The following is a 19,810-nucleotide window of genomic DNA, read 5'->3' as shown; positions in this document are numbered from 1 at the left end:
TATTAGGCCTGTTTACTGATGTGACAGCTGGAAGGGTTTCTTTGCCCTTTTGGTATCTATGAGATCTTCTGCACTCCCTCAGCACATGCAGAGTAAACAGAGTTTCCTTTTAGAGCTATTAAAACTAACAATGTATTTTTTTAATTATTATTTTTAAAAGAAGCATTGAGCAACTGTTAACATTTGTGACCTCCCTACCAGCAAAGGTACAGGCTTCCTTCACACACTAAAGAATTCACTTTTCTGTTAATGGCTTTCATTGCAATTATTTCTTGAATTTTGTGCATAAACCAACCCATGGTACTGTGTTCCACTTCTTAGAAAGAATGGCCATTTTAAGTTCTCAGGAACAGACAAGGTCATGACGGAAAAAAAAGCTTATGTGCAAAAAGGATGGTCTAACACAAAAGCTGGGGAAGTCTGAGCTTCCCATTTTACTATGCATATGCTTTGATTATATCAAGCAATTCATGTTCCTGCAAGATTCCTGTACCACATCAAAACATCCTTAAATCCATCCTCCTATACAGGCTTCTTTATTTAGTAGTTAAACAGCACAGCTAGAGAATAAACAAAGTTATCTAACAAATCCAGAAACCCATGTAATAGTGCAGGAGTAAGATCTGGATTATGAGGTAAATATTATTGTTTGAAATACAACTCTACTAAGTATACTTAATTTGAACAGACAGTATTGAACTCAGGAACTTGCATTAGACTGGAGATAAAAGCAATCACTTTGTAAAGCCCTGTGGCAAGGTGAGTACCTCCTGGGATTGACATTCAATGCAAGAATGATATTAATCATACAAAATGAAAGTTGTTTTCAATATCAGATACTGTAATAATAAAAAAATACCCTTCATTCATGATAACAGAACTACAAGAAAATCTTTGCAATTCATTTTAGTTCACTAAGACTGGAAGATCAAAACAAGATGTAAAAAAAATGCCCTGTGTATATGTTTAAATAAGGTTCAGTACTAGATGCAGTCATTCCTGCTGGTACTTTGAAGTCAAGAACAAGATTTTAAGTGCTTTGGGAAAAAAATAAAGAGTACTCAAAAATCCTGATTCAGGATTGCTGTTGATGTAGGAATTGCAGGGACTGCTGCAGGCTGCTGTAGGCAAAATTCTGCTTCATTTCATTTCCTCTATTGGAAAAGTAAATAAAAAGAAATGTGACAGGGATTTTCCTACACAATTACTATTGAATGTATCACCAATAGTCACGCTATCCCATGACCAAGGAAGTGCAAACCAGTGTCTCAGTCCAACAAAGCAAAATCCATTATAATCTGCTCTATCACTTACTGTTTTGAGCAACAGACATGATACTCACCTGCAGGTGTGGAGGGAATTGCTTTAAACAGCCCAGTTGCATCTGTCCCTCCAAGCAAAAGAGTACTGGTTATGAGTGAACTTCGAGGTGAAGAGAGCCCTCAACTACAGCAGGTCTCTGACAGGCATGAACAGCCCTCACACTTTGTACACAAAGGAAGATCTCTCAGACTAATGCCCTCTGCCAGCATAGTTTCAGATACTGCTTCTAGTAGCATTGAAAATAAAATATATTAGAGCTTCATTACACAATTACAACACAGTTGAAGAAAAAAAACCTGTACAGCTATACAACTCCTTCCTTACAGGCATTTGAAATGACGCATTGCGCTAGCTAGCTTCTGAAGAAGCAATATTGACTGCTGTTACACTCATCCCATTTCCTTCATATTCCCCCCACACACACACACACACACACACAGAGTTAATGTCAGTAGTAACTTCAGACAGGAAGTTACTAAAAAGCTGCTTTCAGGATAGATTTAGCAAGACTCTGTGCTGCTGTTCTTCTCTAAGACTTGATAAAAAATTATCTAATCAAGCTGCAAAGGCGCAAGGTATTTGCTTGCATTTAGAAAGCAATGAAAGACTTGAAAGCTCAAGATGTACTGTTCTTTGTGCTAAATTCCAACACTCTCTTGAATGGGGTGTATGTCCTCACAGGCCTTGCACTTTCAGGAGATCTTCCATTCTCAGTACTTGTACTGTTAAGGAGACAACAAAAAGTTTAGAGTTAATGTCAGAATATCAGAGAGCTAGGCTGGAAATGCCATGGCAATGAACTTGTGCCTCATTATTGATATTGACAGGCTAAAATTAAACTACTCAGACTATTTGGTATGTTCTATACTTCTTTTCTCTATTGCCACAGAGAACATTTGATAAAAACCAGATACTGGGAGGTTTACTGGCAGACATCTGCTGCAGCTCATATTGCAATGTCCAGCAATACTAGTTACTAGGACTAAAGATCCTGTAACAATAAAGATAGGAATATTACATTTAAGAACCCAATTAATTTGAGTAATTAAGAGTAATTCCATAAAATCTGAACTGTAGAGAGATAAATTTCTATGTAAATCTCAAAACCAGGAAAAATATCAGATAAGTAGGGGCGGCAGTTACATACAGAGGAGCCCCAGAGAGGACAACAAAGATAGCTTTCTGTTGGCACCCTCAGTGAAACACGCTGGTTTTGAAGTTTCAAAATTCATTTCATTAAAACATGCTCTAGGCTGAACACTGAAATTAGAGTATTTATTAATTGGGAAGGAAATTTTAGTTCGTATTGCAGCTTGCCGATTTCATTTGCTGATTTACATTGCTCAAACTAAATGATTTAGTTTGCAGGGCAGTTAAGATGAACAAGTTTACCTGTTGGTAGTAAAAGTAATGTGCAATGGTCCTTCTTACCTGACTATTTTGGTTTCTGTTTTTCCCCTTCCACAGAAGTAATATTCAAGTGCATGTCCATAGCCTTGCTCCCAGGGCTTAGTGCAACCCTGTTACAGTGTTCAGGGCACAGAAAGGGAAGGAGGAGAAGCCAACGCTACAGAGACACTGGCCACCACAGATCAGAGACAACCACCCCAATGCAGAAGGGGTAATGTTGCCACACTCTTTACTTGGCAATCTTCCACCCAGGGCAAGTACATCTCAAAAAAATTGCTGCAGCCCTAAACTTTTACTGTTGGTTTTACCTGCCCTTTAACATGGTCCTGGATGCATCTCCCGGAACACAAATAATAAAGCAAGCATAAAGCCAGCATTAACCAGCCTCAGGGTAGAACTGTCCATTGTTTTTTGCTGTGCTGCCAGATGACACAATTCATCAGTATTTCCGATATTTAGTAAAGTTTTATCTCTTGACTTCTTTTACTCCCTTCTTAAATCATGTTACTGTAAATAAGTACTCCCCAACGGTCTGCATAAGTCACTGAAGTACACTACACCACGTAGATGTAATCTTTTAAACTTAGGAAAATTCTGTAAAACTCCACAATCTACTCTAACAGTTTAGCACAATGGTTTACTAATACAACACCAATAAGGGAGATTATGAAGGACTTTCCTGTGAACAAGCAGAAAAATTCAATACCTGTATGGGAGATCACATCCTACACCAGTCTCTCTAGTTTCTATATTGGTCTTTGGTTGGTTTTCCATTAAGTAGTCCAGTTTATCTTGTAATTCTTTATTCTGGAAAACAGTAATTTTCATTTCATATGTTTATTTTATTCATATTGTGTTAATTAAGCAAAGAAATAAAACTGCACATTGGCTTAATCCACATGAAATAATGTCAAAGTATTTCTTGAGAAAGAGGAATCCTTACTCTCGGGAAAAAAAATATAAATCAAACCAACAGTTGTATTCAGAAGCTTCTGTTTTGAGTAATTGTTATAACAACTGTTTTAAAACTGTATGTTAAGAAAATCAGCACTGAGACTGTATTACACACATTTCTTCATGTTACTGGTGTTGTAAGTTTGATTGCCATACTGAAGAACAACAAATATATATAGTAAATATGCATCCAGATAACATCAGATGACATTAGTTCAAATTTTATTTGGTTTCATAAAACTATCACAATAATATAAATGTAAAAATTACCTCACATTCTAAGAAAGAGATTTTTTCTAAAAGCTGTACTATGAATAATTCCTTTTCTTTCACTTTCTTCCTTAGCATTTCAATCTATGAAGAAAAATAAAACAGAGACATTTAGTCTAATGGGGATGGGAAGAAGATGAACAAGACATAGATATGGTAGGAAGAAAACTTTTTTAATTTTATTGTTCAGCACCGGCTGAGTACCTATACATAGTTACAAAGTAGTCAGTGGATTAGCTCTCATTGCATTTATATAGATGATTCAGTATATAACATGGCTTTTAAGAATTTGTATGTTTTGGAAGAAGTATGGAAACACAAACATTGTCATATAACAAAGCACGCTAGGGAAAACTCCATCTTTGACTCAAAGGCCTTTGCTTTAGTCAGTTTTAACTACACCCAAAAATATGTGGCACATTTCCTAGCTTCCTGAAGGTCTTATTTGTTCATTGTTCATACCAGGCTCCTAGAGAAAAAGTGCATTTCCATTTCAGACCCAGGGAATGGAAGAAGTTATTTACAAATGTTCATGAAAAGTAAATAAAGTTAGCTGCACCAGAAGCATTCCATCTCAGTACCGTTCTGTGTGGAACAAAAGACAATCTTCCTTATGTTCTGGGATTTCTCCTGCTCATAGAGACGTACAACAAGAATTTTTACATTAAATCTTTCCCTGCTACCAGCACAAGCAGGGAAAGGCACATACTCAGAGAAACTGGTTATTTCATTCTGGTCCCTTACTGTTGACCCAAAGCTATTCTGATTTTGAGGGAATGGCTTTCTAAAAGTCCTAAAGTCACAGATTTCCTTTTCTGTTCCTCTGAACCCTTTGCTTAAGGAAAGATTTGCTGTGTGAGGTTCATACTGTTAGCAGCAGTAGAATAAGAGACCTGTTGATGGCCACAGAGGTCAGTTCCTTTCAGCTGACCACATTTAGGAGACAATAGCATCTTGTGCAAACAAACTGAATTTTCCCCTTGGACCAAAGGCAAAGTCACTTGATATTCTCTCTCAAGCCCTGCTGACTACACCCACCAAAACAGCAGCTCATAAAAGGAGCAAACCCAAATAATAGCTAAATAACAACTTTGTTACTGCTTCCTAGGAGGCAGTTCAGGTTATTACTGATCAACAGCTGTAGACACACACCACTTTACAAGCACAGCAGACAAGGTGCTTCCTGTATTTGTAGTGAGTCTACTTCAGACGCAGAAGGCAGTGTTAAAAGTATTTCTAAGCAGAATCATTAGAAGTGCACTGAAAGATCAGTTTGAGGGAGAAATGGGATTCTGCATCCTGTGTATGGGAGAACTGGGAGAAGATGGATTCCTCACCTTGTTCTGTGCTCATACAAGTCCTGTCCTACAGCAACAGCAATGAAAGCTGAAAGCAATGGATACTTTTTGCTTTCACTGCTAAATGGTGTCAGGTCACTAATTTTTCCAGTTAAATTTCAATCCAGCTTCCCCAAACCATTCCAGGTCAGATAAAAATCAAAACCCTATTTTCCCCCTATTAAATGTATGGGAATATATCTCTCAACTGACATACTGCAACATCATTAGCTAAACCCCTTTCCCTGCTGTGTGCCTGTCCAACAACTTCTGCTTTACCAAACAGTGCATTATCTAAGGCAATCATCTCCACAATTCACTGAAGTAAATTAAAGATATAAAAAGTTTCTGATCTTAAGCCTGAAAGCAAAATCAGAAGTAAAGCTCCTAAATGGATGGTCCACATCACAAATGGAATGCCAGAGTCTGTCATGCACTTTTAGTAAAGTCTACACTACTGTATATATAGAAAAGTCCATCCTTCAAAACTATGTTAGATGAGGAAAGAAAGATGCTCACATTGACACTACAGCACTAGAAAAGCGTGTATCCTGCATATTCCTTTGCATTTTTGGGCAATATGCCAACAGTGGAAAAGTCACAAGAAAACTATAAAAATACCTATGCATAATAAAAAAATAAGTACTTTCTATAAAGCTTTACATTAAGTGAGCTTTACTTTGCCAGGTTATTGGTTGGCTGTCGCCTTCACTAGTACAATTTTAAGGAAGAAAAGTAAAAAATATTTGTTAGTAAAAAATCTAGTGGACTTTTACTGAAGTGAATTCATTTTGTAGAACAGCCCAGCTGAAATCAAGGAAATCTCAGAATACATGAGCTTTTTCCTGGCAGTCATTATGTTACACTGTTATGCAAGAAAGACCATTTCCAAATCCTTCAGTCAAATTTTCCATGCATTTTCACCAGTCACTTTTTAACTGTGTATCTTAAAATCAATATTGTGAAAGCAAATGAACAAACCCATTCAAAATCAACAAACTTTTCAGCATGTCTAGAAACAACGATTAGTAGAAATATTCACATCCTGCTAAAAGAGAATGATCAAATATGCAAAGGTACAATAAGCAAAACAACAGTAGTACCATCACCCTCCCAAAACTTTAGTGGTAGATGTTATAAAACACTTCAAACAGACAAAACTATGAAAAAAATGAAGCAAAACAATTGCGTGAATTAAACCAAAGAAAAAGAGTTCTAAAACTAACTTGGCTCTCATTTAGTTTCCATGATCTTCAGTTATCACCTCTCATTTGACACAGTGACCACTTATTACTTGGAAAAGCTAAAATACAGTGTTTTCAGCGGAACAGTTACAGAATATGAGTGCTGTCATCATCCATCTTTCTCAAAATCAGGTATTTCTTTCTTTTTCTTCTTTCAAGTGCATGTAAAAACTCTCCATGTCATCTAAAGCTATTATCATTTCAGTTTTCAAATCACAAAAACCACAAAGCTTGTAGCACGTTCGGAAAATCTTCAAACATATTTTGATCTCCATATTTAATTACAGCTTTGTTTAATATTATGACTAAATTAAGTCACTGGTTCAACAGCTCCAGTCTCACCAATAAGTTCTGCTTCAGAAAAGATAAACTGTTCTTCTAGGACTTTCAAGTGGGTCTGCTCTTAATGCTCTGTTCTACTATGCATACAAGGAAATAATTTTAACACCAGTAATCAGTACAACACAAAGACGACTGAAGCAAACAAAGCATAGCTATGTGATCAAGGGAGGTTTTGCCCTGACAGATATCCGTTCCTGTTATTGAAGATAATGTACCTCATCATCTGCCTAATACGGTTTTTACATCAAGCACACAAAAAAATCTGTTACCAAATAAGCGATCAAATTATCAGTTATCCAAAAGCAAGACCAAACTCTTGTGTTCTGTAACCATTTACCTTAAGTTATATTCACTCTATGATACAAAGGCTCTAAGATATGAAATAAATTGTGGCAGTAACCATGTTTACAAGTATTATGTACAAATAGATTTAGTATAAGTTAAACTTATATTTTTTATTCTTCACATTGGCTACAGAGACACAAACTCCCTAAGAATGTTTCTAAGTTAACTGCAATATTCTGAAGACAAAAATGAGCATGGACACCTTAAAATCTAACAGAATATAAAGAGGAAGATCTTGACAAACAGCTTCCCCCCCCTTCCCAAACACAAACCCAAACTCCTTTTTTTCCTCATTGAGAACCCGCCAAGGACTTGCAGACTGACCACACACAACAAACAGTGCTCCCTGCCTTTTTTTAACGTGTTTACACAGTACCTGTCAGAACCCATCACATCAATCTGCTTTGGCCCTCTGAAGAATTATGCCCGAATTTTAAAACATTCCTTCTCTTCCACAGTGCGGAGAAGAGACAATGTGGCACTGTATCATCACACACACAAAGTCTTAGCCTAGCAGTAAACCAGAATGGAATGATTAGACCATGCAAATTACAGATACAAGGCTGTGAACTGGGTAACTTACATGGAACTTTTCAGTGGATGTTTAGAACATTGTGAACTCAAAGACACAGTCACACAGACCAAACATATTCCAGGGGAAATTCAGCAGTTGCTAAAATGAGAGGCTGATTTGGCACCAGGAAAAAAGCCCTGCAGTCCCTGCTCCCCAGATGCAGCAGAGCTACCTTGTGAGACCCTTGCAGAAGGAAAGCAGGGCCAGATTGTAGTAGGGCGCCTGTATTACTTCATACAGAATGCTGCACCCACATGGCCAACTAGTTATCTTAGCAGCTTCTGCAGTCCAGGGTCTGAATCAACTTCCAGTTATGACACACCTTTAAACCTACCCACATGCCTGACAGATGACACATCCCACCAGAGTAGTTTACTACAAAAAAAGTTTATTTACTGAATACGGACTTGAGTACACATCATCTTATACCATTAGCACCAGGAGTGAGCAAACTTGATGTGATTAAACCCCTGACAGGATATAGCACAGGAAAACAGGAATAACTTTAGGGGCTTATATATATTCATATATTACTATATTAAATATACTAAATAAAATGCAACCTTAAATCAATACATTTATGTAAGTCACGTTGCAAACGTAAAAGTGATGCTTTCATTTACGAGAGGAATATAACAAGAACACTGGGTCATAATGCTGGTATGGGGTAAAAGCACTTCAAGAATAAAATCCATGCCATGCTACTTAACTTCATTTTTATTTTTGCATAAGAATGTTAGTTATGGCAAACTAAAATAAGGTGATAACACTTACAGCACCATAAACCTCTACTGGACAAACCCAAGTCTTGAGAGTGTCTTTGTTTCAAGGAGCTGTATAAAGCAAGAGAACAACTAGCAGTTGACAGAGCGATAGGTTTTGCCTTTTGGTTGAATATAAGGTAAGGAGAAGGAAAGGAGAAGCAAGACAGGTCAAACACAACACTGGACTGAGTGCCCATGCTGTGGCCAGAATAGTCTAGGGTCAGAGACAAATGGCTGCAAATCAAAGACTCTCAACCGCCACAGACTGACTCTTGAACCTCGGTCACTTCTGGACTGACTCCAGGATGTAACTATCACCAAGATGTTCCTAAGTTTTCTTTGCTCAATAACCAAGGCCTATAATCCACCTGAACCTTGCTTAGACTTCAGCAATTCACCTCACTGCCAGCTCAGCAACTTGCTCCCAAATCTGGCTTTTGCACAACTACCCTCTAAGGCTCCCCCTTTCAAAACAATAGAAATGTGAATTGCTAACAACAGAAATATGAATTTAGCAACCCTGGACCACACCATCACCCTCTTACCTATCATTTCATTACCTCTTACCTCTCCCAACCCACTGTATTTGTTGCTCCTGCTTTCACTTCTCCTACTGGGAAATGTTTGATTATTCCAAAACTGGGAAGGGAAGAGCTACAAGGCCCAAGCTACAGTTAGTAATTTATCTGGTCTGTCAGTGAGTGAGGGGTATCCGTGCTCTTAGGCCACCCCAGGAGCTGGGGAGCATTCCCCCAGTGCTGTAATAACTAGGAGATAAGAACGCTGGCTCAGTCACCCTGTACGTTCATGTTGCTCAGGGTCTCTGTGCCTGGTGACAGGCCAACACAGCAGGGTGCGTGTGAGCCCAGCCCCTCAGCCACCTCATTTCAATCCCTGCTGTCAGACACAGGAAGGACACCTGATCTCTCCCCATCATGGCAGGATCCATGAAGTTCCCTGCAGACTGTGTTGGGTGTGTAGCTTGTATTTCACATACCCACTGCAATTTCCAATGACCTGAATCAGCACCTAAGGCCTCACAGGCAATGTTATCATTCTGAATTTATCCACTGGCTCAGGATTAATATGACCACAGCACTACTTTTCAAGCTTCATCCTCCTTGATTCAGTCCTATTGCTGTTACCACCTCCATGCTTTTGCCTCCTTCTGAAATCTTTCAGAGGTCATTTCTCTCAAAACTCCCTTGAGTTCCAGATTGTTACTTTATCTACTTATCGGAAGTGCTGCACTTCTGAATTTCTCTTCTTCCACCAATCAGCTAAAGTTTGCTTCGATAAGATGAAAAGCTAGATGTAAGAGTCAACAACATTAAATTGGGCTCACAGATAGAACACCTAAGAAGAACAGTCAAAAGGAGAACTGCAAGACTTAGAAGAGTCTCTAGAGAAACGTTGGAGATATGAGTAGTGGTATTAGAAGGAAGTCAACAGAATTACAAAGCTGTTCAAGCAGAAGTAAAAAGCATCTTAAGAGAAAATTCCAGTTGTGTCCAATTGTAGAGCCTTTATATAAAATATACGGAATAGCAAACTTTATTCTGTGTACTTAGACACAGTTCTGGAGGCTTGAAATATAGAGTGATCTATTGGATTGGAACAGATTCAGCTGTTAGATAATCTCAGTCAACAATTACCGCTTGATATTACCATCCATTAGTTCAAAATGTTTGTCAGAACATGACAAGGTCAATATATTTAAGTGTTACATATTATTCAAGTATCCTGCATTTTCCTTATTTGTCTACCATTCACGGATTGGACACCTGTAACACTGGTGCAGACATTAACAAACTGGTCATAAATATGACTAAACAGAGGACAAACACATACTATGTGACACAAAACAAGACATGCAAGACATTGCAACATCAGCCTGAACTCTCAGAGATAACTGCTGTACAAGGAGAACTAGATTTTTCTCAGTCCAGTATTTCACTGGACCTTAAGCAGTAATTCTCAGAGGCAAGACAAGAGTGTTGAGATTTTTTTCAGGGAACATAATACAGTGAATAGGAATGAGCACCTTCACCTTTTAAGCCTCCTTAAACCACTTGAGCCCCTCAGTACTTTTTTATTTTAAAACTCGTATTTTAAGAAAAAGTAACAACTGATTAAGTTAATGCACCACCATAGAGACCTTCCTAAACTAACGAGCTGGATGAACCCATTACATCAGTCTCTGATCTGTATGTATTGCTAAAGCAGGTCCACAGGACCTAGATGCCCTAATGAGTTATAAACATTGCCACATTGTCTAACAGTTCAACCCAGTTTATTAAGAGCTACCTTAGTAATGTGCAAGTTTTCTAATTAATGACTTGGCCAGGCAATTCTCAGCTGAAAGAGCTGATGCTATGCATGTATAAACACTCTCACCAAACACCAGCAGTGATTCTACTTCTGCCAAAAGATAAGCAACATACTGCATTGCTCAAGTCCACTGAGGCGTGCCAAACACTTGAACTGGGGGGTGGTGAGTTATTTATGTTCTGCCATTTATCTTCTTCCTCCCAGCTCCGAGGATGGGTTTCTTTTTCTACATTTGCTGTTGTGTTTTGTTGTTGGTTTGGGCTTTACTGTAGGTACTATGCAGAGCAGATTTTGGTTAATAAAAAAAATGGCATCTGTCTGTGGCTGGTAATTCCATCTTCTTGTTCCTTATGCTTCTGTGCAGCTTCTTTTACTTTACCTAAAATTGAAACTGCACTTCCATAATTAAGCTGGAATATTATGCTGTGTATCTGGAGTTGGAGTATCTTGCTGCAGAAGCTTTCAGCTGGTTATTAAGTCTTCGGTGGGCAAATTTCTTCTTTATTCCCCACTTGCATAATACAAAATATCTTCAGTATCTGGGATATCATTTGCTCATTAGCACTTTGTCCTTCGTGCAAGTATCTTCTACAACAGAACAGGATACAACTTCTCCCTGGGGTTTGGTCACCATTTATTATCCAACGAATCTCAGACTAAAGCTGGAGAACAGCTCATGGGCCATGACCTAGAGACAGTTCAATTCAGTAGTTAGGGGAATTTCATGTGACATCTGAGTTCTGTAGATAATTTCTTGGCATGGAATCAAATATCCTTTTTTCTTCTCAGTACCCTTTAGAACAGCTCCTTGTATCTGCATCAACCCACTCACCTTGCTTACAAGATGTAAATGCTTATTTCCTTCCCTCTCCTGCTTCTCAACAACGAAACAATATTACATATAAAATAAGCTTATTGTGCCATGAAATGACAATCTATTTCAATGTCAATTGCACAGATCTCAAAATTAAAGCTCTCTGAAATCTCTCTAGGTTTGAAATTGAGATAAAGCCAGAAAAATAAAAATCTGTTGCTGATTTAAAATCAGTTTTGTATTTCATTTGAAGACTTCTAGCTTTATATTAGACTAAACTCTCTCCCACATCCTAGAATGGCACACACAGGATAAACTGACTGACCATATCAAATAGATAACATAAAAGACAAGCTTCCAGCACTCTCACAAAAAGCAAAAGCAATTTCATCCCTGCAAGAAACAATGTGGTAACAGCATCCCTTGCCCTCCTATTGCACCCCTGTGCCTCCCTCTGCCTGCCCAGTTCTGTCTCTGCATTGGAAACTCTGTAGTGGAAGGGCCCAAAATTAGCACAGTTCCGCCTTTCACACTGTGAGTCTTCCTGCAGATTTTTCCTGTGATCGAACCAGCTTTTCCCTGGATTGTCTTTGAAAGTCACCCTCTGTCCAGCTGTACTTTAAGAGGGCTACAAAGACAAGAGCTGAAAGTTCACCGATTTCACCACTGAGCTCTGGGTGACCCACTCTGGCCATCTGTCTGAATCTTTTGAGAAGGCTTTTTTGAAAGCCTGCTATGTACAAATAGTATGAGAAAAGGGCTGGGTTTCTACACATCTGCCAAATAAACTCCTGCATTTCATATAAAGTGTACTGCACTAAGCTAAGAACAAACAGATTTACTTAACAAACAAGTTCAAAGCAGGGATAAGTCTGTCAGCCTTAAATCATCTGCAACCTCTAACAAGAACATGAGGCTTTAAGACTATGTAGAATAATTTTCTGCTCAGCTGGTGTGATCTTGGGTCTCACAGCAGAGAATCCCTGTGAGGCTGAAAAATGGGTGTGCATGGGATCTAACCTGCAGAGATGTTGAAAGTTACCGAGTCCAGCAAACTTCCATTTAATTTCTTCCATTTATTTTTTTCTGAAAGTTATTTTCCATGCTCCTATTTAATTTATGTCTGGTCTGACTAGGTCAGGTTGGCAAATGTTCTATTAATGCCTGAGATGGAAGGACTTCTTTTCAGATAAAAAAAAAATAGAAGCATATTTCTTTACTAAGGAGTATAAGCACGTGGAATTGTGATTGTTCTTCTTCGCCTGGGCTCAGTTCCCTAGGTCACACATCTACTGCATTCAGTACCAACAAGATGGGCCCTCAAAAAAGAAGGATTTAATACTCTTTTCCTCCATGGCCTCCTGCGTTTGATGCTTCTCTGCCAGCATCCCCTTTCATGCATGCCTAGATTAGGACTGACCACAGCCTCCTAACGCATTTCCCATCAAACAGCACTGAAGGTGTTAGAGCTGCCTACTGCATCACAAAACTGCACTATAAAGTTTCTCTTTCACTTCCTCCTTATGGCTTGCTGCTCTTTTACAGAATGCCCTGCATCTGTCACTTGCCCACGATCCATCATCTTTCCCTAAAAAGGCCTGAAGAGCAACCTATTTTGTGATTTTTCAGCCAGCATATTCGTCTCAGCACTTGTTCAATTTTGACAGTTCTCTGCATGAGTTTGAAGCAGCAAATCTTTTTATTCAGCACCCCACTGAAATAATTCATCATTTCTGTAGCTGCACTTTCTGTTGGAGATGATAACAGCATAAACCTGTTGTGGTTTACACTGAAAAAATAAACCCCTCATACTTGAGGTCTCTGTCTAAATATACCAAGCTTAATACTAAAAAAAGCTCATTCTGTAGTCAAGCAAGCCTAGGCTTAGCCATCCTTCGCACTTAGTTCATACAGTAGGTTTGTTTCAGCATCTAGCACAATACTGCTGATAATGTTGATTACTTTCTTTCCACATCTCTTCTGAGTTTCCTATGTTAGCCTCTTATCAGTCTGTTCTCATGCAACAGAGGCACTAAGTGTTTCAGAAAGCAGGCTTTCTAGCTGCTTTGATCATTCTTTCTCAATTATATAATTTAAATGCAAGTTATTGATCATTATAATGCCCTCATAAACCCTAAAATGGAATGTTATTTTACAGACAGCAGCCATGAAAGTATTCAGTAATGAGTAACATGGTAGGTTTTAGTGACACTTTTTTAGATATTCCTATCGGTTACATTCTGCATTTAGTTAAATTTAAGTAGAGGAGATTTGTGCTCATGCATACCCTGATGAACATATTTTGTGGGAGTTAAATAGTAGCACAATTACACAGTCTTCCCTATTTACTCTTGAAAGTATATTTTCAATATACTTTCAAGTGATGTTGCTCATTAGTTTTTAACTTAACTCCACAACAGCCTCTTCAGATAGCATTCCTTTTCAAGAGCCTACCTTTTAAGAAGCATTTTCATTGCTGATTTCTCAGCTTCTATGGCAGAGTTAGCAAGTGTTGCTTAAAGTAAGCCTAAAAATAATTTGCTAATGTTTACTCAGAGAAGAGCACAAAATCATGAAAAATACCACATGCGTGGATAGCTCAGGGCACAAACATCTGCAGTGCTTTCAATCTTCCTCCATGGCAGACAGTTACCCTCCTCTGCACTATTAATGCTGCTATTTTTAGACCTTTAATGAAGAGTCCACTTTAAAATAGTGTATGCCAACTGTATCATATGTATTTCCTCAAACACAGTACAAGCACAACCCATGGACAGCACAAAAAACATTAACTGCCTAATGTATTTAGTACCATCTGACGTGATCAAACTTATGTTACAGAGGTCTTTAGACTCAGTAACTTCAGTTACATCATACAGATGCAGCTACAGGTATTCATGCAGTTATCAAGGAAATGAAATTAAAAGAAAAGCTAACACACACAAGGACTAAAGGAGAGAGCAAAAGTGCTCCTAAATACAGATATTTAATCGATTTTGAGAAGAAGGTAGTTTGACATCAAGCTAGGTAATATTGAGAAAGCTAAATAATGAGTTGATCACCTAACATTCTACTTGTTAAACAGGGTAACAAAAAGATCTGGAAGGGCCTTCTATGTATATGAAGGTACCAGCAGAGATAGATTAAAAGGAATTGGCAAGCTATTACTTGCACAAATGTTGGGCCAGTTATTATTATTTCATATTACCAGAATCATTTGGGTTGCCACATGTATCACAGAGTGGCAAGTCCTTTAGAACTTTTGGTCAGAACAAAAGAAACCTGATAATATGATGGTCATCTTACAGATATACAAAATACATTAAATAATCGTTCCCATAATCCATTAAATTGATGGATAGGATTATTAGAATGGAAATGTTTTTCTTAATAGAATACCATGGTATAAAGTGTTAGCTCAGTCTTTGACCACCTGCTGTGATGTTTGAAAACCCTGAAAATGGCAAGCTGAACTAGAAACAAAACCTCAAGACTTTATACTAGTCTATACTGATGACAGAAGAAATTTAATGCAAAGAGATACTTTTGCATCCCTCTGTGTAAAAGACACTTAGTATCACACAGCGGGTCATGCAGCAGGACTACATCAGAATCTTATAAAACAAAAGAGGTGTAGGCATTTAGGTATTTATATATAAATTCTACCTTGATAAAAATTGAAAAGCACCATGTCTAATCAGAAATTCTATTGTAGCACATTGAGAATGCAGAAAGAATGCCTTAGGTTAGAATGATTTCCAAATATTTGATTTTGTGAATGTCTGATGTCCAAATACAAATAAAAGATATTTCATGAGTGCCTCTCCTCTGTTCAAGGCTTGTGTAATAGTGCTGTCAGTCTGCTTTGTAAAGCTCCAATTTAAACTTAATTTACCTATTTCCCATGTCATTCTTTCATCCACTTGGAGAAACACAGATCTTGCAGTCACAGCCTTCTGACTGCTGAACAGATTATTGGCATGTAGGCAGTGTGTAACTTAAAACCACTTTCCAGCAGAAAGCCACTTTAAGTTTTACAGGAATTTTTATCAGCTAAGATAATAAAGATGCCCCAAACCAGGGTGAAAACGATGAGCGGTGAAAGACACTTTGCCTGGCTATTTCTGTCAGGAACCACACTGAAAAAAGAAAATTAATTAAAAAATAAAGCAGTTTTTGCCTTTCATGTCTGTACAGGAAGGAGACCCTTAATGAGCAGTCTGCACTGTTTCTGCAGTTACCTTCTGCATGCTTCAAATTAAGTTGCAAGTTGTATGTGTATTTCCTGGACTACCATAAGGAGTTCCAGAATTAGCGTCAGCCTAAAAATCACAGTATATAAACCACAGTCACTGGATTAAACTGCTTTCACCTAGTCTTTCTGCTTCACTAGTTCATCTTTTATTGCATTTGCAAATAAGGTGGCATAAGGAAAATGCACACAGAACAGAGCTCTCTTTGGATTATGTACTAAAACAGTGTTCCCTCAAAAGGCTTAGAATTGTTTTACTAGATCTCACCTCCTCAACCATGTGCTTGACTTTCTTCTGTTGGCAGTGGACCATATCATCCAGATGTTTGATTCGCTCTCTTAGGCTAGCTGCTACCTCCTCCAAATGCTGTGACCTAGCAAAACATGGAAGAATTAAGTATATGAGTAGGAATCTATGCAATAAAAGCAGAAGAAGAACAAGCTCCACAATCCCACCATAAATCAGGAAAACCAGGTCAAGGAGTAGGCAAGTCATATTCGCTGACAGATGTCAATTTGTCCAAAGTACATTTTAATGGTAGTCTTTTAGTCAAAGTGGCTGTCTCCACCCAAGTTAACCCACCTTTGTGTCGCATACTGGCTTGCTTACTCAGTGCCTGAAGTGCTGACACTTAAACTATGTGATAAAGCTCACCTCCTTAAGATGTCTGTTTTTCCTTGAAGTGAAAAGCGTTTACATAACTAGGTCTTTATCACAGAATCACAGAATGGTTAGAGTCGAAAAGGACCTTAAGATCATCTAGTTCCAACCCCCTGCCATGGGCAGGGACACCTCGCGCTAGACCTTGTTGCCCAATGCTCTGCCCAGCCTGGCCCTGAACACTGACAGTGATGGAGCAGTCACCACTGTTTTGGACACCCTGTTCCAGTGCCTCACCACCCTCACAGTAAAGAACTTCTTCCTTATATCTAACCTGAACTTCCCCTGTTTAAGTTTAAACCCATTTCCACTTGTCCTACCACTACAAATCACCAAAAGACACATTTATCTTGAGTTATTATCACCTGAAATCTTTTTGGAAATGCATACTAACTAAAAGCCAGGAAGCACATCTGCTGGCATCCTTTTCAAAGCTCTCCCACTACAGTTGAGGATTTGGCATAGTTGCCAACAGCAGAGTTAGTATTAATAACTATATATAATAACTGGAGTTAGTATTCTGGAGTTAATACTGAAGTAATACTAACTCATCAAAAGCAAGAAGTGTAGTGAATGTTTTAAGTTTGTATGAATGACTCTTTAGATAGATTCTGCATTTCTTCAAATCTGTTTAAGACAGAAACTGAAGACCCCCAGAACTCATGCCACAAGCTGGTTTCACAGCTTACCAGAAAAGTAGTTTTAGAATACACAAAGACACAGGAGGGAAGCGGTTTAGTAAGTTTGGGGCATGATGGCCATGGGAGCCTCCACTTTTATCTGAATGTACAATTCTTGCAGTTCTTCAAAGAAAGCAATTGCTTGCTTACAAAGTAAACTTTTGTACTCTTAGGTTCAGGATTGGACACAATTTGAGAAGTGGAGGAGGGGAATCAAAACCAAAAAGGCTCTTTTCATCTTGGTCTGTGCACAACAGAAGAAACTGTTGAAGCTGCATTTAGAACAACCATACAAAGGCAAAGCAGCAGATGGCAAACTGTATGACAAGACTTCAGTGAATGACTGTGAAAACTCTTTCCCCCCAGAAAGAGTCTCTATTAGCAGTGAAGTACTCTACAGAACTGTAACTCCAGCACTTTGACAAGGACTCAAAAAAAAGCAAGGCAGTGCTGCAGGTTTTTCAGTCCTGTATGTTAAGGTCCCACAAAACCACAATTTACATTTTGATTGCAACTGTAACACGTATTTGATCTCTCTTTGGAAGATTCAAAATTTTAAGCACTGATGGCAATGGAGCAATGTAAAAGAGGTCCTTCCTCAGGTGGAGCTCAAGTGTCTGGTGAGGTATAGACGTGTAAAGAGAACTTAAGAACTTCAGCATCTGAACCCACATTCACTGCTTGCATTGCATAAATTGCAACTCTGTGCATCCCTGAATTGCACAAATTCTTGTCTGGACGCTGCCTTTATACTGCAGCATAACTTTTCATGCTGAGTGGCCAGGGAAGGATCCACTGAAGCGAGAAGAGTATCTGTTATGCAGAGGTAAAGGAAGAAAGCAATTATCTTTCATCTCCATATTATATGTTGTATGCAATATCTGCTCACTTTAAATTATTATTTTAACAAGCTGCTGTGAAAAGCTGTTATAACCCTTAAAGCAGATAAGCTGGTCATAGATCAATACAACTAGGCAGTGAGATGCTCGCAGCAAGGGCCTCCTTTTCTGTTATGCTTCCTAAAGAACAGTGAGATGCCAAAACCTTAAAACTTTATTTCTTGGTGCCACAGAAAACAATTATTCAGTCTCTACTTACGATTCATGTTTACCCACTTAAGTAGTGTCATATAAACTTTTAAACAGCAGATGCAATTTTCACTCAAATGGCAGTTATGCTATTTCAGTGCCGGATAGATTTCCCTTGAAATGTTGCCTTTGGCTTTCCTTGAACTTTTCTTTTGCCTGGTCATGATGCTCTGTCAGCCTCAAATAAATAGTAATGAATGCATGTGCCGTCTGTGGGCAGAAGCAGCACATCCAGGTGCCACCACACTACTAGATCTTTCTTCTAAGCTTCATGCTTTTGAGAACAACCATTTACAGGGGACTCACTGCCAGTAATATCGACCTTACTTTACCCAAATAACTTTGTAGCTTACTTCTGCATTGTGATGCTACATGACAGATTTCTTCCACACCTTCACTTTGTTCATGCGCATACGTTAATGTGCACCACATGTATAGACCAGCTCCTCCAAGCGTTAAATATATTTCCTGCTTTCCCTCTTTTATGCATGTTTGCAAACAATTTTTAAGAAAGATGCATCGATGTGGGGGTTTTGTTGCAAGAATTAATCTTCTTGATATTTTATGTGTAAATAAGCTTACATTCAGATGGACAATCCCTACAAGACTGCAATTTTAAAGATAGATAAAATAAAATTCAGGTGTCTTTGAAAAACAAACCAACCACCCCCTAAAGTTTCTTAGCAATACCACAAGTTCCACAGACAAGACATATCTCACCTTTCAGTGTCGGAGTTGTTTTCGGATTTTGCTCCAGATATTTGCATTTCATTCAGTTCAAGTTGTTTTTGCAGCTGGTGACGTTCCTAAACAAGAAATGTTATCCTTCAGTTACCCGTGTGTCAAAACGTAAAGGCTTTGTAAAGCATATTTCATTGCAATTCAAAAGATCTTTTGTGAAATTAAAATAGAAACTGATGAAACAAAATTCATGAAGGCACACAGGATGCATAAGAATAAAATCAAATTCCCAGCTATGCATGGAATTAAGATCAGAGTTTTCAATTTCCTTTTTGAAGATGTGCAGTTGTACTTGAAACTGAGGATTTTGAATAAAAAGATGAGTCACCTTAAACAACATAAATGTAAAATTTTCCAAGTTATCCCTTCGAAAAATCTCTCAATCCAAGGCTGAGATACAAGATATTGCTCTATTTTCTTCTCCAGAATATTCTTGTTTAATTTTCAGGTGTCCACCAGCACAGCACCTGTGAAAAACCTATGAGGCTTTGGGAACTGAGTCAACACAAACTAACAGAGGAGTCTGCTGTCCACTTTAATGGGAATTTAAGAGGCATTCGGTTTTATTCTGCAAGTATTGGCCAGATAAGAGCAACTTAAATAACCGACATGAAGAAACTCATCTGTACTTAAGAACTATACTGCAATCTTTCATTCACTGCAAAATACAAATTGTAGGG

At 38.3% G+C, this 19,810-nt stretch overlaps 1 protein-coding gene across 1 annotated transcript in view; it reads right to left on the bottom strand.

Moving 5' to 3' along the window:
• Positions 1 to 19,810, bottom strand: part of MYZAP (myocardial zonula adherens protein) — a 59,283-nt gene that overhangs the window by 10,577 nt on the left and 28,896 nt on the right. Inside the window, exons 9-12 of the mRNA XM_061447064.1 lie at positions 19,110 to 19,195; positions 16,229 to 16,334; positions 3,958 to 4,041; positions 3,440 to 3,540 (exon numbers count right to left, since the gene is read on the bottom strand). Of these exons, the coding sequence (XP_061303048.1) occupies positions 3,440 to 3,540; positions 3,958 to 4,041; positions 16,229 to 16,334; positions 19,110 to 19,195 (377 nt within the window). The remainder of the gene's footprint in view (positions 1 to 3,439; positions 3,541 to 3,957; positions 4,042 to 16,228; positions 16,335 to 19,109; positions 19,196 to 19,810) is intronic.

The sequence above is a fragment of the Pezoporus flaviventris genome, unplaced genomic scaffold (assembly GCF_033815535.1).
Source record: "Pezoporus flaviventris isolate CSIRO_AGI_PZ_B2104156 unplaced genomic scaffold, CSIRO_AGI_Pfla_v1 ptg000006l, whole genome shotgun sequence".
Classification (NCBI taxonomy): Eukaryota; Metazoa; Chordata; class Aves; order Psittaciformes; family Psittacidae; genus Pezoporus; species Pezoporus flaviventris.
Note: the sequence above shows the minus strand (reverse complement) of the source record. Positions and strands in the feature narration are given on the sequence as shown.